The sequence below is a fragment of the Leptonotus elevatus genome, chromosome 7 (assembly GCF_054856555.1).
Source record: "Leptonotus elevatus isolate MCC_2025b chromosome 7, RoL_Lele_1.0, whole genome shotgun sequence".
In the NCBI taxonomy this organism is placed as follows: Eukaryota; Metazoa; Chordata; class Actinopteri; order Syngnathiformes; family Syngnathidae; genus Leptonotus; species Leptonotus elevatus.
This window is the reverse complement of record NC_141245.1, coordinates 22,045,051-22,072,497: the sequence shown is the minus strand read 5'-3', so window position 1 is coordinate 22,072,497 and position 27,447 is coordinate 22,045,051. Positions and strand designations below refer to the sequence as shown.

General features: G+C 39.5%; 1 protein-coding gene across 4 annotated transcripts in view; it reads left to right on the top strand.

The window, feature by feature from the left end:
• aplp2 (amyloid beta (A4) precursor-like protein 2) overlaps positions 1 to 27,447 on the top strand; it is a 48,553-nt gene that overhangs the window by 2,227 nt on the left and 18,879 nt on the right. For all 4 annotated transcript variants that reach the window (XM_086080116.1, XM_086080114.1, XM_086080115.1 and 1 more), the window contains exons 2-3: positions 24,683 to 24,856; positions 26,421 to 26,550. In XM_086080116.1, the coding sequence (XP_085936242.1) occupies positions 24,683 to 24,856; positions 26,421 to 26,550 (304 nt within the window). The remainder of the gene's footprint in view (positions 1 to 24,682; positions 24,857 to 26,420; positions 26,551 to 27,447) is intronic.

Genomic DNA, 27,447 nt, shown 5'->3' with positions numbered 1-27,447 from the left:
ATCGATAGCTTGTCTTCTTTGTTTGTTTGGGATTTATTTGCACTCCCAACAGCAAATACGTATGACTTCATTGGCCTCCCAACACTGTTGAAAGTGTCAATAAACACTTGACAGAGAGAATCCGTGTGGACAAAGTAATAACGCTAATAATATAATGTAACGCAGAAATTAAATAATGCTGATAAATATATTAAAATATGTATAGCTAATAGAAAAAAAATAAGTGTATGCTGTATATACTGTAAGTAAATAAAATATAAAAATGAAATCAACATGACAACAATCTATTACTCCACTAAAGGCAATGAAAATAATTACTAAAATATATTAAGCAAATAGAAACAGTATGTTAAATATATACACGAGTATGAATTAAAAATATATACTTAATAAAATATAAGAAACAATATATACTGTCATCAAAATAGTTAAAAGTCGCTGTAAGTAACTCGATTAATAAGGATAAATTGGATTTTACAAATGATTTGGAGAAATACAAAAAATATAGTAAATATGTACAGTATGATTTAAAATATGTAATCAATAACATACACAATATATATACTGTTTAAAATATACATAAAAGTAACTGACACTGATAATCGATTACTAAAGATAGTAAGTAGGTTTTTACTAAAACATATTTTTTTAAATTAGTGTTGAAAGATATAAGTAAATATTTTATATAGTAATAAAATATAATAAATAATATATAATATTAACATTACACATTGACATATATAATGAATAAAATTTAAAAAACAATACTGTAAACAAAATACTTGTTGCTAATATTCTGTAAATATATAAAGTGATTACTAAAATATTTAATTATAATTAATATATAAATAATATATAATTATTTGTATAAATACATTTAAAACATTATAAAAAAAAATATAGAATACAATATATCAATAAAATAATATAAATATGTATGGTAAAATAATGATTTAAAAAAATCAGCATTTATACACTGACATTCACGATTTGTAATGGAATTTAAATTTCTAGTCTAATTTGATCCCAGCTAAATTAACCAGTAAGGTATTTTCCATTTTATGCCACAGTCTCATCAACGACTTGTTGTATTTGAGCTCTAAACATGAACAAGTGTCGCGTGGCCAATGCCGCCACACCACGCTGCACCGACCTTGACCTTTTGATTTATGAGCTCCCGAGAGGCTCGCTCGTTGCCCGTGTCAGACGTGTTTTATTCCCCGCTCGCCCTCTTGTTGTTCACAACCGTCGCTCGGGCACTCAGCTGAGTGCAAACGCCTTTGTTGCGTGTCAGCTACCCACCCACTCTGCAAAAACTCAAATCTGTGCGTTATGTTTACTTGTTTCATTTCATTTCCCCCACATCTTTTTCCTGTGTCCTTCGTCATCTGCAGCCACTGACTGTCTTTGCGGCATTCCCCGCACGAGGCCTTCTGACCTTGTCATTTGTCGCTGGGTTCATCTTTGAGATTAAGGGCATAGTGGATAATGCTATCCGTACATTTTATTCCAGTCGGACCGCTTATCTCGCGCCGGTGTTGAAATATAAATCAACACGTTGTGCAACACATAACGTTAGATTTGCCAGCCAGTGACAGCGCCGAGCAGGTTGTCGGTTACATCACTTGACGCCGTCTCAAATATCAGCTGTTGGGTTTAAGGTCATGGCAACTCATACATGTTATGATGTATGAAGAAGCAGTGAACAGTAAATTAGTAAGGTCAATTTAGACACCAAGTAGCTATGGATACGTTTCTCAGAATAAAACATAAATTGGTGAATTTGTGAAAAGTGAACCTGAAACATGCAGTGTAATAGTATACTGTTTTTCTCCCCCACTATGACAGTTTTTATTCAACATTCCAACACCAACAGCCTTGTTTAAACAAAAGGTGGAAAACCGTAGCAACATTAAATTGCCTAAGGCTCAGCACGAAACCGCTTCACATTCAAGTGAACGCAACTCCCCGTAACGCAATAAAGTTGCTTCAGTTTACTGATTGTCCTCAATAAACGGGAGGGTGTGTATTGCAGATGTGGCGGTGCGCTTGTTTTTCTCGTCAGGGGAACCTCACTCGATTGAGCCTCACGTTTACATATACAGTACAAGTCAAAGTTGGTAAACGTTTTTTCATGCTTTCGCCCAGCGTTTTATTAGCCCACCAGGCTTTCCTCCCGCCCCCCAACCCCACCGCCCACCTGGGCCCGGGCTACCTTCAAAATGAAATACTTAATTACTGTATGGTATAATAAAAAGAACAGAACAGCACAGAATGTTTTGTATTTATTTGTCAAATGTCACATATCAGAACAGTGTTTCCCACACCATGTTAATACTTAGGCGGGCCACCCAAGTAAATTGGCCACCACCCAAGTAGATTTCAAGAAAATTTTATAAACATTTATATATATATATTTTAAACGTGTCACGACCAGACATACTGCATGTAACATTAGTTTGTCGTCACTCACTTGTGAATCATGAGGTTAGAGGAGACTACAAGTAGCAGGACTGAGAACACCAAACACCCCCCGCCCCTTAAACGAGTCCACCCACCCGAGTCCACCCACCAAAGTAAATTTCAAATCTGTGGGAAACACTGAGAACCATGACATAACCTTGTTTGAGCAAATTCTACATGACAAAAGGACTGATAATTGATCCAAACTTTTCCATCCCTAATGACAATGTCGATATTTTTAGCTTGTATGGATCACACAAATGACATAAGCTTGACTCTCAATTAACCTATGCCTGAGTGAAGGCCACGAGAGCCTGACCGCCCAGCAATCCATCATACATTGCAAACATTTCAGTAGTCCTACCTTAACTGGCGAGTTACTTAATAGTTTTTCCAGATATGAGCAGTCATTAGCCACATTTTTTTCTGTTAAATTGCGAACAAAAATGTTTGTTACAAGCGCTATACTGTATGTTGAAGGTGAACTTTTTTTCTTTATTAATTTGAGTAATTGAAAACGAATCAATTATCGAAATTCTTTAGAGGTCCAAATCCTTTATTGTCCACATTTTGGATTCTGTATAGTATATATTCTCTAATTTCTGTAGTCCTCCATGAAATCGGTTATCTTCGCGTTGAATCAAAATAAGACATTTTGAAACATCTGCTTTTACCTTGGAAAACATCAACATTTGACATCGGCTCAAACCATCTGAAGTCGGGATTCAAACTGGTGACCCTTTGATCAGCTGTTTTGAAAATCATTTAAAAATCCAATTTATCGATGAATAAAAAAAAAATGACGGACTCCGATTGACTGGCGACCAGTTCAGGGTGTACCCCACCTTTTGCCCAATGACAGCTCTGATAGTCCCGTGACCCTAGTGAGGATAACGGGCCCAGATAATGGATGAATGGATAAAGAGTAATCGATTACTAAAATAATTGTTACTTGCAGCCCACATTACTAAAATTATTATTTTTTGGGTAGGCTGGAACGGATGAATGGCATTTCCATTCATTTCAGTGGGGAAAGGTAATTTGAGATACAATTGTACTGCCGTCTAAAAATGCATGTCGCTACATTGTGTTAAAAGTTGAGTACAGAGTACTCAGACACGACCGTCGACAGTTTCCTTTTATCACGTTTATGCATTCAGTCAAGTGTATGTGTGGCGCACAGGATAAGAGCTGATACCATGGCTGAAGAATGCTTCCCTGTGTTGGTCCTTTTGTTATGGGAAGGACCCAAGGCTTTGTTGTTGCTTGCTTACTGGTGGCAGATAAATCAATCCTCCCCCTACCCGCAAAGAGCTTTTTGGATTGCTAATCATGTCCTTGTGTGACAGGCAGCCTTGTCACCTTCTGCCATGTCAATCATCTGCTGCCCCCGCTGCCGTTCACTGGCAGATTAGCAGGTAAAAGCTTGTTTTCAATTGTTGCGAATCCTCTTAAGTGACAAGAAAAAAACAACACTCGAGCGCTCAAATAGGAAGGAGAAAATTGTCTCAATTGCACTCGGCATCACTTTTGATAGTTGGCAGAAATTGACATTTTCATCCTTTTTGCCAGGTTTTTAGAGTTTGTGTTGACGTGGAACGGGGGACCCTGCTGTGAATAAAATGTTTATAACAATTTTAGGAACTAAAGAGCATCTTATTTTAGAGATAAAAATGTTACAATAACAAATTCACAGGCTTGTTGGAAAAAAAAAAAAAAAGATGAAAAGTCATAATCTGGCGAGAATAAAATCATATTTTTAAGATAAATATTTGCAGTTTGGCATTTGAGAATTCACATTTTTTTGGGAACCTATCCCCTGTTGTGTGTGGAAACCCAACTATTCACATTATTTTTGGTCCACTCCCCGTCAGATTTGCGTTTTGATACCCATTTTTTTTCATGGCAAATTTAAAGATGCACCAGTTATTCACATATTTTTGCTATTTGATTCCTAGCCACTGTAAATAATGAGGTCCACTGCGTTATGATCAATAAGTCAAAGCTTACCAGAAAAGAATGTCATATTTCACCAAGCATATTTCTTGGTGAAATACTAAATCTACAACTTCGTTCTCGTAGTCCTTTTTTTTTTAATTGTCTAAAAATAGGATAAATAAAAATAGGACGTTCTTGTAATGACATGCCTTTTGTTCTTTAAAAATTAAAAGCTCATCATTATATAAATAAAAAAAATGCACACAGTTAAGGCAATATCCCACCTTTACTAGATTCCATGTAAAAGGCAAAGACGACTACAGTAAATGCTGCATTTTGGCTGTCATGCGGCAATTTCGCAGAATCTTTGCGTGAAAGAGGCTCCAGATTTGTGGACCTACCAATTGCAACATCATCCTGCAGCGTGGAAGATGTGTTTAGAGCAAAACAATGGCCTGTGACCAGCAGCAGGGAAGGAATTATTCTTTCTCCCCCCCCCCTCAAAGCCTCCTCCTAGTACCTCCCGCCTTGTTTCTCCGCTCGCCTTCCTGCAGCAACTGCACCGTCAGGCACGCTCGTAAAAGCTCATCGTGCGGATTTAAAGGCAAAAGCCTCATCAGGCCAGCCTTGTTCTCTCGCTGTGCCTGCCTTTGTCTCTCCCGGCTGCGGGTACATTATCTTGTAGGACAAAAAATATTTTATTGAGCACCACAGTCTGAAAGAAGTTTAATCTTGATTTGGTGCCAAAAAAAAGGCATCTGGTATATTGAAGTTACAAAAAAAAGACCATTTGCAATTTTGCTACCACATGAAGTAGATGCACATGATTTGCTTCCGAAAATGATTTTACTCAGCATTCTTTTTTTTCTTAAATGAAAAAATTAGTTGTTCAATAAAATATTCAAACCTTGATAAAGTCCCACTTGTAAATACATCAGTTACAGGTGGGTGGAGGATCTAAATGCAGTAGATAAAACCACATGAATCACAGAAAATGAATTAATATCAACTGTGACAAGTTCAGCAACAACATTTTGGGTTGTTTTTTTTGGGGGGGGGGGCATGTAATGCTCTATCATCCACAGATGGCAGAATGGGGAAACTCACTGTGTTTTTGTTGAAGCCAAATGCCACCCAGCCACGGGGACAGGCAAACAGAAGGCAGGAAGTGCCAAGGCAGAACTTGTGGTTGGGGACAGACGGCTGAGGTGATCACCGAGGCAACGATGAGGCAGGGGAGGCTTAACTGGTGGCTGATTGCTGATTAGCTGTGTTATTTGGTGAGCAGGGTGACAATGAGATGGGTGTGGCTGACCGGGTAAGATTTAGGGGTGAGTGGACTTTTCATGGCTAAATATAAACACATAATAAGGACATTTATACACAAGCTGATAGCACTAACCCTACCCTGGCACTAAACCTAACCCTGCCTGTGGCCCCAATTCAGATGAGATGGGCTCCAACTTGTGACACCCAGTGAGGACAAAGTGCTATAGAAAATAGAGGAATGGAAAAAACATGAACATCTGGGGAACATAGAAAAAAAGAGCATGCCCGATGCCCTCTTCCCCTTTCTTTCCTTCAAACGCTCAACTCATTTAGTCATATGTAGGACAACATGGCCGCCGAGCACACCTGTGCGTCCTCGCAACAGCTGCGCGGCGATAGCCTTTGTGCAGCCGGGCGTGCAGGAATGCAGCGCTTTGTGCTCGTATTGTGCTGCGAGCCAGCTCTCTTCCTGCCATTGGGGCGAGTCGCTAGACAAAAACATCCCCATCCACCACCAACAACGCTGCTGGAAGCAGGACCGCCTCTCCTGACTTTATTATTTCATGCTTTCTCCGTTGGGGGATGCGAGGCAACGCTGGCGGTTTAAACCCACTCACCCCTCCGTGCGTGCGCGCACACTTTTATCCCATTAATCCCATTAATAAAACATCAAGCGGGATGTCTTGCGAGTGATAGAGCACTTGTCAAGCCCGCCTCAGGTCCATCTGTCCCCAAACAGTCCCTGCCGTCCGTTCGTGAGGACGTCAGTCCCTTGCAGGCTGACGTCACTGATTAGCTCGCCTTCCCTAGCATGCTTCGGGATGGATTGTACACACGGGCATGTTTCCCCTCAGGAAGAGGCGACAGGAATGGAAGGAGGAAATAATAGGAGGGGCCTGCACGGAATAGAGCATGATGAGATGGCAGGACTATAACAGAATCTAGAATAAAGTATCCATCTATCTGTAACGGAAGAGGAAATAGAAAGAATATAGTGAGGTGCAATAGAGAAGGAGGAAGCAGGAATATATAAGACAATACGAGTGGAATAGGTGAGGAGGGGGTTGTAGGAACAAAAAGGGGACTGGAGCCGGAAAAGTGAATGGAGCTGATTCTGGCTCAACTGAGGAGGAAGCAGGATTAAAGTGGAATAAAGGAAATGCTGGTGGTGGACAAAATAAAAAGAATGAACACAGGATGTGAGAATGTAAAAGATGGAAACAGAGGAGCAGGTGGCAGGAAAGGATGACGAGGGAGGCAGGAATACAACTTGTTGGCTGTGGTCAAAGGTGGAGCGAACACATGTTCCTTGTCAGCACTACTCTCGGTCGCACTTGCTGCTAATCAGTGTTGATGCTTTCATGTGACACACTGATACAACATACTGTACTGTACTTGCTGGTTGTTACCTGACATGTTAAACCAGGTCACATGTCATGTTAAATCAGCGTCACTGTGGATATGCAGTATCTTATTTATACGCAAAAATTTACTCACTCCTTTCCTTGGCTGGCCTTTACTCATACTGTAGTGAACCCCCCACTATATTGTGATAAATCTTTTACACATAGTGAGGATTTTTAAGTGAGCTTTTGATGTTTTTTTTTTATACAGAAAACAGGCAAATACAAATTTAGAGTTGTGCGCCTTCACCGAGTCAATATTCAATATTTTTATGTTTTTAGGAAGAAACTGAATGCAGACATTCCCAAAAATGTAAAAAAAAAAAAAAAAAGGAAGACAAAAAGGGACATAAGTGTTTTTCACATAGCAGCGATGCAAAACTGTATTTTGAAAGTGTGATTGGCTGCATTTAAAGGACATACTTAGTGTAGTACCAGGTTGTGCCACAACATGCGTTAAATAGCCGGGAGGTTACTGAGGTGGTCCGCTGGGTGTCTTTACAGCAGCACGGGGGGTGGAGGGGCTGTAAAAGATAGACGAGGTGTAAACGTACACCCCCTCCGGAGAGCCCGTTAGGCTGGCGCCGCCTGATACAGCATTTCTCAAGGAGAAGGTGGCCAAGGACAAACGGTGGCCCCCGTGGGACAGGGGTGGGGGGTGGTTATCGTCTTTTAAGCCTCACGCCTTCACACCATGTAATCAAATTCCGCAAGAGGGAGCAAAAAGTGAGCCAAACAGGAAGACACAAAAGCGTCAGATTTGTGTGTGTAATCTGGCACGCGTTAATGAGAGTCTGCACTTTTCTTTAATGTCGCTTGGATGCCTGACGTAAAACCCAGGAATTTAAAAAAGACACACAGGGGCGTCCTCTTAATCATTCTGTAATCGCCATGTGGCAAATATGCTCAATCGCTGTGCAAATGCACTTAAAACAACAATAGCTAATGCTTTTAGCTACGTCGTCAACATGCTGATGGTCACCCTGGCTTGTGAAAAGGGCAATAAATAGCATCTCTGCGGTTGCTATGGTAACCCAGGATCACACTTTTTAGTGGTCTGTAATTATTTTACAACAGTAATTCTCAACCACTGTGCCTCAGCGTTGATGATGAATGATTTTCCACTAGATGGCAGAAGGTACATCATTAAACTGTTATCTACTTTTGTTTCTTCTGCAAGATTTTTCCAATTTAAAATATCTGCCTCGATTAAAAAAAGGCTGCAGATAAAAAATTTGAGTCACATCAGAGCAAATAGATTTGAGCGGTACTTTTGGAGTCACTTACAGTTAACTGTAAATTGCATTTGCAATCACCATTTTGTAATGGTCCCAAACAAATCTACATTTAGTCTATTACATAATTGCCTTCTGAATGAAAAATTAAAGACAGGTTTACGCTTAAAAAATGTGAAAAAATATGCCCGTATTCATGTAATATTACACTTTTAGTTCTTCTACAAAAAAAAAGACTTTATTCATGCAGACGTGTCAGATTGATCTGATGATTACAATTGATAATTACAGCACTTATTTCTCATCAACTCACCAATGAATTAACAATCAATGGATTGGATTCACTTTCAATCGTTTATTTTTTTCCTGATACTTGTTCAATTCCCTGAGCTTGCACTTTTTCTTCCGCGTCGAGACTGTACTTGTCGGGTATGCTTGATCTGGGATAAAAAGCAATCAAGCACGGACGAGAATTCCATTAGTTTGATGAGTTATGAACGTTAGCCGCGGGCGCTAAATGTGAAATAGTCAGACGGAGCCATTAAAAGTCATTTGATCTTCCGTGGCTAATTTTAGCACCCTCGTAGCAGCCTTTTGTCTTCTCTTCTTTCCTACTGCAAATGTGTCAGACGCTGACAATTTTGTGAATTTTCAAACACCAATTTCTTGTTTGTATAAAGGCCCATGTTAGAAAAGTGACTTTAAATTCAACTTAAATGCAACTTTCTATTAAATTATTGTCGCTTGGCAAAAAGTGTTTGTTTGACCAACGGTGGTGTGAATGATCAGTTTGAGCAAGGAAAAACCCTGATATAACAAGGTCGACAGACAATCAGCTGTGGCGTCGTTGGACATGACTGATTAGCCAGTCTGATGGCATGACTTCCTCCCCCTCGCTCCCGCACCACAGACGAGAACATCTACGGTACGTCACATTAATCATCTTCCCTCCCGATGGGCCATCATGTTTGCCTCCCATCAGACGTCTGATGGATGCGCCTGTGTGGTCGGAGCGGCGAGAGATTTCCACGGCGTTCATATCCTGACCTAGTGTGACGGCGCCTCATTACATAGCTGCTATGTACTAGTGGTGTCTTGACTTACATAGTTTAATTTGTTCTATGATATGCTCGGAGCTCAAATCACTCTTTTTTTTTTTTTTAAAGAATAGCACTCTAGAGTATTATGCTGTATAAAAAGTAGTCTTTACATGATCATGATTTTTGGCGCCAATCAGCAAGTTTAAAAAAATTATAACCGATCACAAAATGGAGCAAAATATCGATTTATATAACTTCTTTATTGACTTGTTTTTATGCTTGTGTACTGTTTACTGAGCATCAACAGAAGTATTCCCAATATTTTTTTGCCAATGTTTAGCAAACTGTGCAATGTCTCAAGGAAGTAAAGGAGGGGTGGAAATAAGGCCAATTTGTGGGCAATGCCAATTCTAATATTTGGTAGAATTAAATTCCGATACAAGATATGTATGAATGAACTAGAGAAAAAAATCTGCAATAAAAAGCAGATACATTTTATTTGTATTTTTTTTTTTTTTTTTGAATCTTTTGATTTATGATGTACCGGTAATGTGTTAATGTGTAAAACAGACAAAACAAAATGTGACAAAAATAGGCAGAATTTTGCTGATTTTAAAAGAGCTAATGGCGGCCAATTAAATCGTCTGGCCGATTAATCTGTCGGGCCATAGTTTCAAACCTGGGTAATATTTTCAAAGTAGGGTTTCAATCCTGGCTTAGGCTTTCAGATTTTGATGTTAAGACTGTCGTTTGATTTTGGTCTCAGGATTTCAAATAAAGGTTAAGATTTCAAATTGTGTTGCAGGCCAGTGTTGCAGTTTCAAACAAGGATTCGGCGTTCTAATTGGGGTTTCAATCCTGGGTTAGTTTGTCCTTGAGACCACTCCAGTGTCATTCCCTTGAGACTCAAGACACGCCGCTCCTCTCATTCCATTTGTGTTTTTGTGTTGTCTCGCTCTGTTTTCATCAGTGTTCCACACTTGTGTCTTCCAAAATACGTGCTCGTTAGGGGAGGTCGTTAAGGGAGAGATGGATATAAAGGTAATTTATTCATTCCGTAAGCCGTATTAATGATGTAGAAACAACAAACGGAGTCCAAACTAAAACAAAGAGTCACATACACACATGCACATTGTATAAAGCGCTAATCGTTCCGATTTCCTAATGAACAGACATTAAATAGCAAAACAAATAACAATGTGAATGTGCTAATCTAATAGTGCCATTCCACAGTCCCATTAAAACAATGAGTGCAAATAGAAAGTTATGAGTATGGATCATAACATAACAGTCTGTAGTTTTCTGACGGCTCCCAGCCCTTTCTCTCAGGGGATGGCGCTGGTCATCCCTTCCCAAATCCTCCTCCTGAGTGCAAGAGATTAGCCGGCCGACCGCAGCGAGGCCCCACTCGTGTAGCTAATCCTGCTCTTTTTAAACTGCTGAGCGTGCACGACGGAACGGACAGACGGATGGATTTAACACGGCCCTGTTGCCCAAAACACACTCAGCTGCCTTCGCTCAGTCACCTAAGCCTTAAAACTCGCCTCCTTTCTCCCGGCGACAACCCCGCTATCACCTCATCTCATAGTCCGCGCGGATCCATCACCGACTGGATGCTCAGGCTTTGGTCGTCCCTCCACAGCAAAGTTAATCAGCCTAATGTCTGCTTTATAGTGTGTGGCAGGGTTGGGTGTGTTAAAAAAAAAAAAAAACGGAACCGGTGCTTGAAACGGTGTCTTAAAGAAAGAAAAGACAGGCTCTGAAATTCACATCACCAGGGAAATTATTTTAGATTACAGTACTGTTGAAAGTTCTACTTGAAATATTACAGTAAATCAGGAATAGCAAAAACTAAAAATATTTGTAATTGCCTACACAGTGGTGAATTTATCTGCTTCTGCACTGAGCAGCAGCAGAATCCCATCTCCACATTCTGAAACACAACAAGAGCAATCTGTACTTAGCTGACCTTGACACCAAGCAGAAAGTGGAGCAAACAAGTGGGATTCATGCTGTTTTCTGGTTCTACTGTAACTGAATTATCTTTATTCAGTGGGGTGTTATGAATAGAAACGTTATTACTATTTTAGAGATTTGTGATTGGTCGAAAACAAGGAAGTGAGAGTTAAAAAGATGGTTTGGGTTCAATAACTCTAACCCTGTCCTCTGTTGCGATATGCGCAGGTGCGCCATTCGTACCGTCAATTGTCTAAGCCACCATTGTACTGTACATGTTTGTAGCATTATTAAGCTGCACTTCAAATGAGCTGTCAACGGTTCTTGTGTAAAAACAAAAAACGCTGTTTGTGTACTTTTGAGATTAGTGACTTAGGTTGAAATCTTTCATTGCTTATCGTGTCTCTAAAAAAACTAGGCAGATATGTTTTTGTTTAAATTTGGTGAACATACTGTACACGTAGTGTATAATCTACGTCCTATTTTACCTGAAAATTTCATTTAGTTTAAATAAAATAAATATAAATGAAATAACATAAAAACTTTTCAAATTTTTTTTAAGTTTATTTTATTTTATTTAAAACTTTATTTATTATTGCAATCTTGATCCGAGAAGCGCCCATAAGCGATGTATGCCATCTAGTGGTGAACACTGTAATAGCGACTTAAAACTGCCGAGCCATTTGCCAATCTCTGGTCTCGGTCTTAAATCTCACTTCCTATCTCTCCAGCGAGACTACTTGCTATCCCCTCATCTCATAGTCCATGCCAGTCCTTCATTGACTTGACGCTCTGGCTTTGGTCGCCTCTCCACCTAACATAGCTAATTTAATCAGCCTAATGCCTGCGTTGCGGCACGAGGCTTATCGACCAGCCCATCCCCGCAGCGGTGGCCGCTCGCTGCACGGACGGAAAAGAGAGACGGGACAAAACCTTTCAATTTCGCTTCGCTTTAAGTTAATGAAGATGCTGATTAGCGCCGGAAGGAAGCGAAGGAACGGCAGAACGCCGGGGCCCCTCATTTAGGTCGGAAGAATGTGCGACTTAGCGCGGAGTTGGTCTATTTCAGCCATAAACATCTGGCATTGTGATGTCAGGAGTGTAATCCTCTGGAAGACACGTGGACGCTAAGCCGGGATAGAAGGCCTCACATGGTGAGTCACACCAGGTGGAGAGTCAGGGTGGGATATTCTCATGGCTTTTTGCCAAGGATCGTGATACAGCAATAATACATCGAGGGGAGAGTCTACACGTCTACTCTCAATAAAACTGAACCGGTTTCAAACCTGGATTAAGCCAAGATAACAGTGAGGGTTTCAAACTAGGGTTTCAAGTTTATCGCAAGCATTTGTCTTTCACTGCCTGGCGAAGTAAGAGTGCGGCGAGGTGTTCGAGGCAGAAATGTACCTCGGATGCTTTCGAGGGAGCCAATGGATGCGCGTGTAATGGACCTCAGTCATCCTCAGTCACTAAAGTGCTGGAGTCATTACAAGCAATTACCTTCCTTTTGGCGGGAAGCAGTTGTTGCCGCTGGATTTATTGGTTTATCTTATTATACACCTGCGTATCCGAGCAACAACCCTGGCTGGTTTTAATTAGGCTTTTCTTTATCTCCGTATCGCACTCTCATTGTTTCTTTTGCTGACTTACACGGTGGTCCACTCCCCCCAAAAAATAAAAAAAAATCAACGGAACTTTTCGGCCCTTTTGTAAAAGTCAGTTGGATGTCGTGAGAGGAAATGTTATGTGTGTTCAGTTAGTTGGTTACACGTAGCTAGTTAGCTCGTTTGTTTGTTTGTCCATTATGTTTGGATTACCCGAGAGGAAAATTGTTAATATGTTTGGTATGTTTGGGTTGCTTGAGGAATTGAAATAGTTAGTCAGTCAGTTACTTTGTAAACAACAAAATTGTAGCACACGCTTAAGTTATGAAATAGCATGTTGGTTAACTAGTATGGTGAATGTCATACAATAAACTTATGGAAAAAGATACCAGGTTAGTTAGTTAGTTAGTTAGTTAGTTAGTTAGTTAGTTAGTTAGTTAGTTAGTTAGTTAGTTAGTTAGTTAGCATGTAAATGTTATACAACACAAAATCAGAAACCGAGTGAGTGAGTGAGTGAGTGAGTTTTGGGAGGGAGGTAGTCAGTCAACAATTTGTAAATACCAAGTCTCGTACAAAACACTGTAAGAAACTAACTAGCCTATTAGTTATTTAGTTAGTTAGTTAGCATACCTAACATTAGTCCTGTACAATAGCTATACATTATAAATGGGGGTAAAATGAGAAATTGTTTACTGTACAGTAATTTGTTTTATAGTTAAAGCCTTAAAATACCCTCCGACATACTGTAATCACGTTGGAATCTCTAAGCACACGTACAAAACACATTGTAAACATCCCCAACACGGTGAGGCATGAACTGCAAAATGGTGGGGATTAACTGAAAACTCCAACAGCCTATTAGTTGGTTCCACTGTTTTCTTTTACGTTGAAACAGCCTCTTTTAATGGAACTCCTGGCGCCATTTCACAGTAAACAGAAAATCATATTTCACCTTTTGCTTTCAGCTTTGAACGGAATTTAGAGACGATACTGTATTAAGGCAAGTACTAAATCCTGCTGTGTGTTTAAGCTCCGCAGGCCAGAAGACGAACCCCCCCATGGTAGCTTATAAATAGTCCAGACAGAACTTCTCCCTCCCAAGTGGAAGCGACGACAGCGTGCCGTAGGAAAGAAGAGCTTTGCTCCAGTTAACAGTCCTCCCTCGGCCCCGTACCTCACATTACACCGCTCGCGTTGTCTTAAAATACACATAATTACGTTGTTACGAGGAGCAAGGAGGGTTTTGTAGTGTAAAGAGCCAAAATGCAGAGAAGGTATGTACTATAAGTACAAACTAGGGCTGGGACAAAAATATATACCAAGAAAAGTAACAGTATCTTCACTTAACTGCCTGAGCTACAGTATGTTCCAAGCTAGGTTTAAGGTTTCAAACAAGGTTCAGGTTTTCATTTTAGGGTTTCAAGCCAAGGTTAGGGTTTTCAAGTTAGGGACCCAAGCCTGGCCAGGGATTCAAATTAGGATTTCAACCAGAGTTTGGGTTTCAAATAAGGTTTAGGGTTTTAAATTGAGATTGCACACATTTGTTGGTGTTTCAAATTAGGGTTTTAAAAAGGACTAGTGTTCCAAAATGGGGTTTCAAGCTTGACCTGGGTTAGGCTTTGAAATTAGGGTCTGTAGACAGACTTAGGCTTCAAAGTAAGGTTTTCATGCCTGGGTTTGTTTTCCCTCCAGCTTGTGTGAATAGCTGGAATGTTTTTGCACTGGTTTCCATGGCAACGGTCCATTTGAGCAGCTCGTCGACCGACAGAGACAGACATGCCAACCGGAATGGTCGCCGCGTCTGCCGCTGTGGTTTGTCAAATGGAAGGACCTGGAGAAACACGCTAAATCATAGCCCAAGCGAAGTCAAATCTCAAAGTATGATACGTTGTATAACAAATCTGATAGTTTACTGTATAAAACAGATTCATTTGTTTGTTAAAACAAATGCATGGGAAGAAGGCCTTGAAAAATCATAATCGCACATTAAATCTAAATATTAAGAAAAAAACACAATTGACTATTTTCAAGCTCTTGTGTATGTAAAACTGGCATATTTGGGTCAGGAATGTTTACGCGTCGCCAGGCAGCAAACGTCATCCCAACTTTTTGTTGCGATCGCAGTCAAAGTGTCCAGTGGCCGTGAGGACAAAAGAGCGTTTCAGTGGGACGGAGACGCTTATTTGCATTCCAGTGAGGCTTTGCCCTTCGGATTCAGAGCATGACACCTCTTTTTTTTGTCCTTTTATGACTCTGTTTTTACTGTCCACCCTTTTGCCATGGGGAGGGGCTTGGCCAGCGTGTGTGAATGTGTGTGTGAGGGCGGGCGCTTGTCGTTGAATGGCGTCCTTCCAACCCCGTCTTGGTGTCCACGTAATGTTTGTGTAGCGTCTCAGGTCCTGGCCTTCCCACGGCTTCACTGTCTCCGTCAAATTAATGCGAGTGCGTGCACATGGCGGGATTCCGTTGCCTTGTTTACAACTACTGCGGAATTTGACGTCCAACATCCGCCAACTTAGTTCTGCACCTTTCCACTTTGCGTTGTGTGATATTACATTGTAAAGTCAGCTTTGAGGCTGGTGTCTGCGGATCTCACGCGGCTTCGTCTGTCCTTCCTTCCTTTTCTCGGTCTCTCCTTTGGTCTCTTGAGGCCTCCCTGATTTTATGTTTTTTGGATTTGTTGGGGTCTGGATGTTTCTTGGGCTGGGGAGGAGTTCTGGTGGGGGGTGTCTGGTCGGTGCTGGATTTCACCTTCCTTGGTTTTCTTCGGTCCCCTCGGGTCTCCTGGTGTTCGGTTTAGGTGGACGGTATGAGATTTTTTTCTAATAGGTTTTCTGGTGAGCTAACAAATACACGCACGCACGCACGCACGCACGCACATACACATACTCACCCACACACACAAAAAATATATATATATATATATATATATATTAAAAAAAAAAAAAAAAAAGTAAAGTCAGCTTTGATTTGTGACTTTATTGTAATGTTGGCATGATTAGGGAGGCGCATTTCCTGTGTCGTTACCGTCGTAACACTTGTTGGAACACGGTATACGATCGGGCTTGTTGTAAGCTAATATAGCAAATGGTGAGTAATATTTTTCAGAATTAGTTTTTTTTTTTGTTTCTATAATTCTGCTCCTTCAAAATATGTCTTCCACCACTTATTATTATTATAAATAATAATAATTTACGGGCGGCACGGTGGCTGACTGGTTAGCACGTCCGCCTCCCAGTGCAAAGGTTGTGAGATCAAGTCCGGGCTTCGGCCTTCCTGGGTGGAGTTTGCATGTTCTCCCCGTGCTTGCGTGGGTTTTCTCCGGGTACTCCGGTTTCCTCCCACATTCCAAAAACATGCATGGCAGGTGAATTGGACACTCCAAATTGTCCATAGGTGTGATTGTGAGTATGGTTGTTTGTCTCTGTGTGCCCTGCGATTGGCTGGCAACCAGTTCAGGGTGTACCCCGCCTACTGCCCGAAGCCAGCTGGGATAGGCTCCAGCAACCCCCGCGACCCTTGTGAGGACAAGCGGTACAGAAAATGGATGGATGGATGGAATAATAATTTACTTACAACAACCTCCGAAGCCTTTTTAAGATGACACGTGTCGACGTTCACAAACATGTCGGCCACGTTCGCTTTCTCACCCTAAGCTCGTTAAGCCCAAACGTGAGCGCTCTTTAGGAACTCAAATCACTCTTGACAGCGGCTTTGCCTTTCCCGCTCTGTTTATTTGTTTGATATCCCAGCAGGCGTCTGTGCAGAGTTCAATGAAATCTCAGGACGATAAAGTCTGCAGCAAAATGTGCTGTACAGTTCCAGAAAAGTTTTCTGTTCTGGGGTTGCTGTGTGCGCATCCGGACAGTGTGTTTGGATGGTCGTTGTCAGTATTCGGGTTAAAGTCAAAATTCCGGTTTCTGAAATAAAGTAGCTGGTTTCCTCCTCGCTCAAAAAGTGTGGTTGTGTCGCCATGTTTTGCCATTTGTTTACCTCTGCTTGTCTATTTCCGGCGGGTAGCGCCGTGCATACCAATACTTCCTGTACTTTAAAGTCCGTTATTCCTTGCAGATAAAGCATGCGCAGAACACAAACCAAGGTTACGTTCAAAGAGGGGTAACCCGATATGTGTTTATACGACCAAATATTCGGTTGAGAAAAGGAGTAAAAAAAACTCAGATAAGAGCATATTCGGGGTTTTACGTGTGTTTACATGGCCAACATTTGGGTTTTGAAAGGTTTATAGACTGCAAGTAAACGTAGTCAAAGAGGCACTCCAGAGTGATAATTACCAAAAACTCAAGTAATATTTCAGTAATGAAGTAAATAATTAAGTTACTCTTTTTTTTTTTTACAAATAACTTTTCCGTATTTCTTTTGTTTAATATTACTTTGGTCAGTTTCAGGTTATTTCAGTGACTGAAGTAGATTTTTCTTACTTTAATGTAACGGGACCAATAATTTTGTAGATGTCATTTAGAATCAGATTAGATCTGTTCCAGGTGGTCCCAAAAATATATATTGTCACCTTCAACATACAGCATGTGCCTACAAAATGGTTTTTTTTTTGACATTATTATTACATAAAAAAAACAAAACAGCTGAAGTATTTTTATCTGGGCTTTAAAATTAAAAAAATAATAATCACAAACTGGAGATAACTACTTTTAATTGAACAGTGACGTCCAAACGTTGACATGTTATATGTCCAATGAAAATACTCCACATTTTTTAACTCCTTTTTTTTTGTTTGAGGCGCATTTTTCAGATTAAAAAAAAAATCATTCACTTAAAATTTAAGAGTTATGTGCATTTTATCTGACAGTGGCATAAATAATTTATGACATTGCAAAAAATACAATAGTATTGTGTTGTAGTTGTATTGTTTAAAAAACAAACAAACATTTGTTACATATTGCAGCCAAGTCAGCAGAATTGCAAAGTAGTCGTGCAAATAAAACTCATTTATTGCTTTCAATAGTTTATATGTGTTTCAAGGCAGGCAATTTTATTGCTATTTAAAACAAAACAAATTGGCCATTAAAATGTGTGTAGACTTTGTTGATTGTTGTCTAAAAAAAATCCTGCAGGGAGCTTCGCAGCAACAAACGGTAAAAGTGCAATTAAAGCTCCAATTGCAGCACTGCTTTTTATTTTAGCACATACAGAAACTGAGAGAGTGTGCTTATGTGTGTGTGTGCGGTTTCACACCCGACTCTTCTACTTAAGCGTCGAGTCACCACAGGGAAGGATTAGGTGGATTAAACCATACCAGGCATTTCTCTGCAGTCACATGGCCCCTAAGCATTCTGGGAAAAGTCCTAAACCGAGACGGTCCGGGAGGCGCGCCCACATTAGATGAAGTGCCAGGCTCGACACTTTGGAAAGTTCACGCGCAGTGCACTAAGTTCAAGGATGCTTTGAGTGTCCATTCTACTTCCTGTTTACTTCCTCCCGGGATGGGTGTGTTCCCTGTTTGAGCTGGTGTGACGTCATCGTGCATCCCAGCGGGCCCAAACTCTCGGTGTGTTTGTTTCGTATGTGTTTCGGCTATCTCTTACACACACACACACACACACACACACACAAAACGAGATTAGTTTATTTGGATCCAACCCAGGCGCTCGTGTAGGAGGTGACCCGAGGTGTTGCATTCTTGTCGAGGCAAAAATGTCAACGTGAGTTCAATTTCCTTCATTATTTCGGTACTTTTTGCACAACTTGCTGCTCATTCCCAAGGATCTGAACAGCAGAATTCCCAACAGGTGTTTTGATCCCTATGACTCACCCGCCTCCCTTTTGCGTTGCAACCTGCTGACGAAACTCTGTGACACTCTTAAGCTCAGTGGCCACTTGCTGTTTGAAGCCTCGCAATCAGGCGGTGCACTTCATCCATCCAGAGACATTCACGATAAGAAGTAGAATACAAAATGGTTGTCTGAGGACAAGCAACAATGAACGCAATGTCTCTTGAACACGAAAGTCTTCCACACAAGCGGGCCTTCTCTAACTGGCGGATAGCGTTAACGAGAAGCTGGCGTCCCAGGGCAGGGATAATGTGTGCACTTTGGAAGTATTTTTAATTTGCAAAGCAGCAACAGTGGCTTGTAATGTCTGTAAATTGGGTATTTCCCATGGAACAGAGATTTGTTCATTTCAATACGAGATTAGTTGGACTGCAGCGAAATGGGATGTTATTTGTGGCTCAATGGTGTTGAGCACTGCAGTTTTACTTCTACAATGTTGCGCTGTGTAGAATTGACCTATTGACCATTTAAGAAGATTTATTTCCTAAACTAAGTGGAATTTATTATTTTTTTAATACTCCATTTGACTACTTACTTGGTTTGAACTATTGCTGTACTAGACTTTTAACCATATGAAATACAAAACAAATTACTTTTTTTTTCTTGTTTATGCATCACCGAGTTATCCGATACCGACGACTCACTATCTGCAGATACTCAAGTGATTCGGACTTGTTGGCAAAAATTTGTGAACGGGACATTCCCTAATTGAATATATGGATTTATGCATTCAAAAGTTTAGAAAAGGTCAAATTAGGTCTTGGCGATATATTTTTTTCCCCTGTCATTCTGGACATTTACGATTTAAATCGACAATAACGTTTGGATAAAACAAAACTTCAGAACAACAGCTTTTTATAATCCAGAAGAAGACAAGTGTATTTATTTATGTGCACCTCAATTTCAATTTTTTTTAAAATATCGAATAAATTCGATTTATTGCCCGGTCAAATTAGATTCAGCTGTAAAGTTTATAGTGCATTTTTGGTTCATCTTGAAATTTCACTACAATGCCAATTATGCCTACAGTAGTACTAGAATTTTTTTAAATTGGCTTGAAAAAAGAAGGCGGTGATAAATATATATTTTTTTAAAGGGGGGGGGGGGGGATTTGGGAAAGGCCCCACCACGATATCCTTAATGAGCTGAAGTTTGAAGTCGGAATGATTTGAATCTTCATCAACTTGTGGGAAAATAAATTTGGTTAACGTAAAAAATAATTGCAAAACATTTTAAAGTTGTAATACTTTGAATGAAATGTGAAAGAAGTAGGACAAAAAAATGATAATCCACATCCTCATTCAACTCTTGTTTCCATGTTAAAGTGTCACGTTAACAATTCTGTGTTACTGATTAAACATTTCCCTTCAGCCTGACCTTTGAATCCTGTCTTTGTCCCACATGTTCCACGATGTTAATTAGTGCCAAGAACCATTTACTGAACCCTTTTGACCTGTTATTAGCTCCACACTGCAAAAAAAAAAACTTTTATTGGTATTCCAATAAAAGTTTTTTTTTTTGATTTGATTTTTTTTTTATTTGATTGATCACTTGATTGTGACTTTTTCTTTCTACTCTCTAATGTGGCTACAACTTAACAGTGTATTAGACCGTGTGAAACCACACTGCCTTTCAGTGGCCAAATTGGGTACAACATGAACAGCGCTCCAAAAATAAAAGCACACAGACAAAGGCAAGACAGCATAAAATAATTTAAATAAAATCGATTTTGGGACATTTAAAATCGATTCTGAATCGTACTAAATGAGAATCGATTTTTTGGCACACCTATAATACATTATTTGTACTAAATAATAGATAATAATAGTCTCTGAAATTTTGGGGGCAAAATATCAGCATCGGCCTCATGAAAATCGGTCGGGCCCTAGTTTGGAATCACTACTCTATAGAAAGGGTTTTTATTATTTCCAGGCAGGAAAAACAATGGCAGCGGGGCTGTAATTCGTCATTTTAAGAGAGACTTCATATGTCCAGTCACAGTAAGAAAAAGTCAGTAAGTCTTATTTAGTTTTCCTCCGAGAGTTTCTCCCTGCTTTAAACATAATTTTGCCGCCTGGAACGGAACAAATCCTCCCGAGATGATGTGGAACAACCGTGACAATGATGCAGCGACTCTTGGCTGCTTGACTTCTTCCCCTGCTCAAATAATTTGAAGTGAAAATGTCACTTTGGGAAGGAGTATAAAGTGGATGGATCGCCCTTCTGCTTGGGTCACAGGTCGGCTCGCCCTCAGGCTCAGATGTTGCCGCTCTCGATACGCCAGAGAGACAAATGAGTTGGAGCATGATAACAGAAATATGCATCATTGTGAATTTGCATATTTGCGGTGCGGCGTTCACAATATTGCCCACAATTTTTTTCCGAAAGCCTATTCTTCTTTAATTGCTGAAAAAAATCACTGTTTTGCTGTTTATGTGCTCAGGCCAACTAATAATATTGATTTGGCATCATCTTGGTGCTGTAAATTAAGGGTTATCGTTTAGATGAAATTTAATATAATGCTAGATTATAATTTTTTTTTACATTGAAACACATTGAAATAATGTACTGGAATTTAAAAAAACGGATTGATCCACTAATCGAAAAAATTAATTGACAGATTAGGCTGCTCGGTTATGAAAAAATATTAATTGTGATTATTTTGGTAATAATCGAAATCACGATTATTCCAACGATCATATTTTTGGGGGGTACAAAACCTGAAAGTGTTTGAAAATATTAAGATAAAATTCTTTGAAACACTAATTATGTAAGTTCCTTTTGGACCGAATTTTTTATTATTTATTTTAAAATAAAAAGTGGTGCAAAGGTGGATACAGTAAATTAATTATGGTTTTGCTTAATAATCTTATCTATTATGGCAATTTTGTAATCGTGGAGTCAATGTCAATAATTGACATTGTATTTGAATTTTGATTAATTGCAACTAGGGCTGGGCGATATGGCCCAAAAATAAAATCTCGATATTTGTTGTCATTCGGGACAATTAAGATTTTAATCGATTTTAATTGATTTTAATCGATTTTAATCGATTTTAATCTAATAAACCCAACAAACGTTTATTTAAAGGTTCCGTTTATTCAGAAATAATTCCTGTGCAAAATGTTCAGACAACAATATGTATAATGATTCAAAATGAGTTTTAACATAAACTTAACATTCATACCAGTTAGCAACATTAACACTCTCAATAACATCCTGATGTAACAGAACATAAGAACAACAGCTTTTAATAATCCAGAAGACAAAATTAGATTTCACGATTTTCAAAATGACGATTAATCGAATTAATTCGATTTATTGCCCACCCCTACTATCAACAGATGACTCGATTATTAAAATCATTGTTAGTTGCAGCATTAGTCTCCTTAATGTAATGCCCTCTCCTGTGGGAAAGGAGAGCTGCAGTCACTGACACATTTTCTGCTGTTTATTGAGCGGAAGCCACAGCTCACAGCCTCACACCCCAAACACTCACCCACAGATTCACTGGCGTCACACGTTTTATGGATGCAATTTTTGTGTGTGTTGAAATATGTTAACCGATGTTGCCCATTTCTCTGATTTCTGCATTTGAAATTGCATTAGTACGTACTCGCCCCCAAAATGCTCGTCGCGTCCTCTGGAGAGCAAATGAGGACGTGTGTGTTTGTGTGTGTGTGTGTGTGCGTGTGTGTGCCTGCGTGCGTGCGTGCGTGTGTGTGCGCGGTTCATCGCGAGCTCCAGCCAGCCAGCCAGTCAGCGGTTGATTACGCAGCACTTGCTTTGTTGCGGCTCTGCACTGGTTTGCACTTGTCATCAGCACTCACGGCAGGGGAGGGGGATGAACGTCCCCCCCCCCAACCCTCAAAAAATCTATGTTTTTTTTCAGTCAGATTCAATCCAAACATTTCCTTTTTTTAAATGTATATAAAATAATTGGATTAATGGCAATAAAGAAACTAATGTCACGGTCCCCATGCTACCCATGTGGCTAATTGCATGTGGAATATTGAGGGAAAACCAATATGGCAAGAACATGTCAACTCCACACTGGAGGGCCCAGATTCAAGGTTGCTTGAGGAAAAACTGTCTACAAAAATACTTGTTGCCACAGCCTTGAGTTAACCAAGCAGGGGAGTGAATAATCCATCTGAGGAGGAAGAAAAAAATGTTCTTCATCGTGAGGCGTGACGGAGCGCACTTTTCCTCCCACCAGACCAAAACCTCGAGCACGAATCCAAACGAAACCCCCCCCCGTTATTTACTGTTGCTAGCTGAGTGTTTGGTGTGTTTCAGTGGGAATCTCCGTACTAACCTGATCCATGGCAATTATGCTAAGAGATATATATGTATACCAACTAACAATCATTAGTTCCACTTTCCATCTAAATGAATGGAGGTTACTTTCAGATAACACTTCCATATAAATTTCAACTTGCTTACTTTCCGGGTTCAAGTGTTTTTTTCCTTCATTTATCTTTCAACTACATTTAATACGTTGGAATTTTCACATAATTTATCTTTCAATTTACTTCATAAGCATTCAGTTTGCATTCAGCATTCCCACGCAATTCCCACGCAATTTCTGCAGAAATTGCATTTAGTCTAGTTAATAGGGGTGGGAATCTTTGAATGTCTCACGATTCGATTCCAATTTTTGGGTCTGCGATTAGATTTTCGATTGAGAAAGATTTTTTATTCAAAATGATTTGATTGACAATGATTTTTGCTTTAATCTATAGATGTGTAAGGAATTATAATGATCTACTCCAGTCTGACTCGCTAATGCTAATTAGCGCGCTACTCGCGGCACTTTTATCATTCAAAAGAATGGCCTCCACGCTGGAATTTTTTTATTTATTGGAATAACTTGGAATAACTTGATCGTGACTCTTCTACTCTCTAATGTGGCTACAACTTAACAGTGTATTAGACCGCGTGGAACCACACTGCCCCTCAGTGGCCAAACCAGGTACAACATGAACAGCGCTCCAAATAAAGGCACAGACAGTCAAAGGCAAGACCGTATAAAATAATTAAAATAAAATAGATTTTTGGAAATTTAAAATCGATTCTGAATCATACTAAATGAGAATCGCGATTTTTATGAGAATCGATTTTTGGGTACACCCCTACTAGTTAAGTATAAAAATGTTATGACATATATTTAACACACCAGAGATGCTGATTATTAAAATAGATTAATTTGTTACATACCATAATTTCAAGGGTTTGACCGGTTAATCAGCTAATTTAAAATCTGAAAAAATCTGCCTTTTTGAGGGCTTGGGGGTGATCTTTTTTTTTTCCTTGCACATTAACACATTACAACATGAGACAAATTTACAGGTTTTCAAACCCCCCCTTAAAAAAAATCCTCACTAAAAGATTTTTGCTATTTTATTTTCTCTGTCATAAGTAAAACAAATACTAAAAGGGCAAAGTAATTTAAAACAGTCAAATGTTCTACCTATAATTCATATCGGGGGTTTTTTGCAAGCGTTATAGGACCAAAAAATTATTTATTTTATACACTCTAATTATTCAGCCAATTAATCGGTTGTCGGGATTTTATTCTGACAAATAAATGGAATTGGCATTGGCCTAAAAAAAATCCATTTCGATCAGACCCAATTTATTTTTCAAGATAAACCGAAGAAGTTACATCCCATTGCTAATATAGCAGAAGTTACATGCACCAACATACCGATTCAGAAAGCTCTGGGCAGATTAGATTGACCCGGCAACACATAGAGGCTGAAGTCTGATTGGATGGGGGGAAAAAATCCAACATCCTCATAAATCTGTCAAACAAAGAGAATACGCTGTTAGGAATGAAGTTATCCAATTTTATGTGACAAATATTCAAATTTATGTTGTCTATGTAGTTAAGTGATTCTGAAAGACCGTTTAACCGACAGTTTGGTTTAATTCTGCCTCCTTTTTTTTTTCTTTATGGTGTAGGCGCTGGCAGCCAACGCAGGCACCGGGTTCGCCGTGGCCGAGCCGCAGGTGGCCATGTTCTGCGGCAAGCTCAACATGCACGTCAACATCCAGACGGGCCGCTGGGAGCCCGATCCTTCCGGGACCAAGAGCTGCGTGGGTACCAAAGAGGGCGTGTTGCATTACTGCCAGGAGGTGAGTGAACACTGCAAAAGCTCAAAACCGAGCAAAACGAAACTTAACAAATTAAGCCCTCCAAAAGTCATAATCTTACAATAATGTATTTTTTGCAATGAAACAAACAAAAATAATAATAATAATATTGAAGAAAATTTTTTATGAGAACAAAGTCATATTATTTTTTATTCTTAAAACGCATATTTTGCATAATTGTCCAAATGTGCAAATAACTAGTGGCAAATAAATGCCTCACTGAAGAATAGTTTGGCTGTATTTTAACTTTTTAGTTCAATACATTTACATTTCCTAGCTTTGTTTATATCGCGGATTTCATACACAGGCTAACTGAATGCACATCGTATATTTGCAACAACAACAACAACAACAAAATTAAAGGCAAAATACAACATATATAACACAATGCTATACAGTGCAAAGATTTTATTACAGAAATGCTCTAAAATACCTTAATCACAGGTATGGGGGGGGGGAGCAAAGTTTTTAACCTGTAATTAAGGGGATACTTGGCTCAGTTTGCGGACCAAACACAGAAAACAAATGAGCCATGATTTGTCGTTACCTATTTCCTCAACATAGGTGATGTCATCTTCAGTCGACAGCAAGTGGAATTTTTTTTTTAAAGGTATTAATTGTACATGGAAAAATGATTCTCAAATTGCTGCTGAAAATCGCTCAATGAGTCAAGTATCCCTTTTTCTTGGGGCTACCTTCAGTTCTTTTGGCATCTTATTCCATTTGCGCGCAGCATAACAGCTGAATGCTGATGCACCATGTTTGTTTTTAATTCTGGGCTGCATTAAGTAACCCAAGTCTTCTGACCTCTGAACCCTACTGGGTTTATATTCCATTAGCATATCTTTGAATTCAGGACCTAAGCTATTCAGTGATTTATAGCATAAATTATTAATTAATTAATTAATTATTTCATTGTATTATAAATTTCAAATGTATTCATTTTCTGAACTTTTGTATTTTTTTAAGATTTCTCACACTATCTAATTCTTTGATGCTACTTGGAGAGCTTCGAATCTTTTGAAGTGTACTTTGAGAACCACAGTTTTTAAACAAAGTCACATTATTATTTTATAAAGTAAAAACTGTTGATGCCATCTGCGCCTCAGAAATTCTCCTCAAATGCCAGCGAAATGCCATCAGAAAACGTGGGCGCTATAAAGTGAGTCTTTTTTTTTCTCTCTCTCGAGGACAGCTGCATAAAAAAAGCGAGAGAGTCACATCCGCGCGGCGAACAAACGACAAGGACGACGAATAGAAAACGTTCTGATAAAAAGCTCAATAAGCTGCCTCTCAACGGCACATCACAGTGAAAAGACGACACCGCTTCTCACTTATCAACGCCTTCGCCCTTATTAATAAACTCCATTTTAGTCATTCATATGCACTTTAAAAAAAAAAATGTTTTATTGAAAAGAATCGTACGGCATCAAACAGGGAAAAAATGTCGTTCATGCTTCATAGACTCATACTTTTTTTCTACAAAGTTGACAACTATTAATGTTGAACGTCCCCTCACAGTATCCACCCCCTGTGTTTTTCACAGATGTACCCTGAGCTCCAGATCACCAACGTGGTGGAGGCCAACCAGCCGCTGCGCATCGAGAACTGGTGCAAGACGGAGAAGAAGGTGTGCAAGGGACACGCCCACATCGTGGTGCCTTACAAATGCCTCGGTAAGTGCTCGCTCGTATCAGGAGACAGTCGCTTTGTGACATTGGGGTTAAATCGGAAAAAAATCTGATGATCATGATTATTATTATTATCTTAAAAAGACCTACCAGCACTATACAATACTGGTATTGCATCCCAAGTTGTTACTGTATATTACATGAATAAATTAAATTATTATTAGTTGCAATATTACGTGAATAAAGTCATCTGAAAAAAATTCATTACGATACCTTCCGAATGCTTTGTCAAGTGTCCTTGCTGTCCTTTTTTTCTTGGTGTGAGAAGCTCATAATCCGTCTCTGGCGCAATATTGAACTTGGATGTGAGGTGACTAATGTTTTAGCCCGGAGCTGCAGACTGCTTCCGTCTGTCACGGTGGATGCCTCCAGGGCCGCCGCAGACGTTATTTATTATTGCAGAGAAGGCTTGTTAAGCAATAAAACACCATCGGATTTTTTTTTCCATCCAGCTCAGACAGAGACCATAAACTCCCGCTGATGCGCAGGGTCAGCAAGCAGGAGGTCTGCTGCATCATACTCCCGCTTGGCCCGGCTCTGTTCTACTTTTGCAGGGGTGGGCAATCTTCGCCACGGGGGCCTTACGTTGCACGCAAAAGCTTTTGAACCAGTCGCCATGCAGTGTGGGAAACAAATCAGAGCAACGGTTGTTAAATGGACAAAAACAATTCACCTGGAAAGTTCAGTAATTGCATTTCTTTTTTTCAAGGCAAAATATAATACTTTTTTTTAAAGAACAGACGCAAACAGTAGCAGGCAAAAAAAGTCAAATTTCTTTAGAAAAATAAGATAAGAGATATGTATAAAATGTACGAATATGAAAATGTTAATAAGGAAAATTATATATATATTTTTAAATTTATTTAAAATAATTGGGTAGAT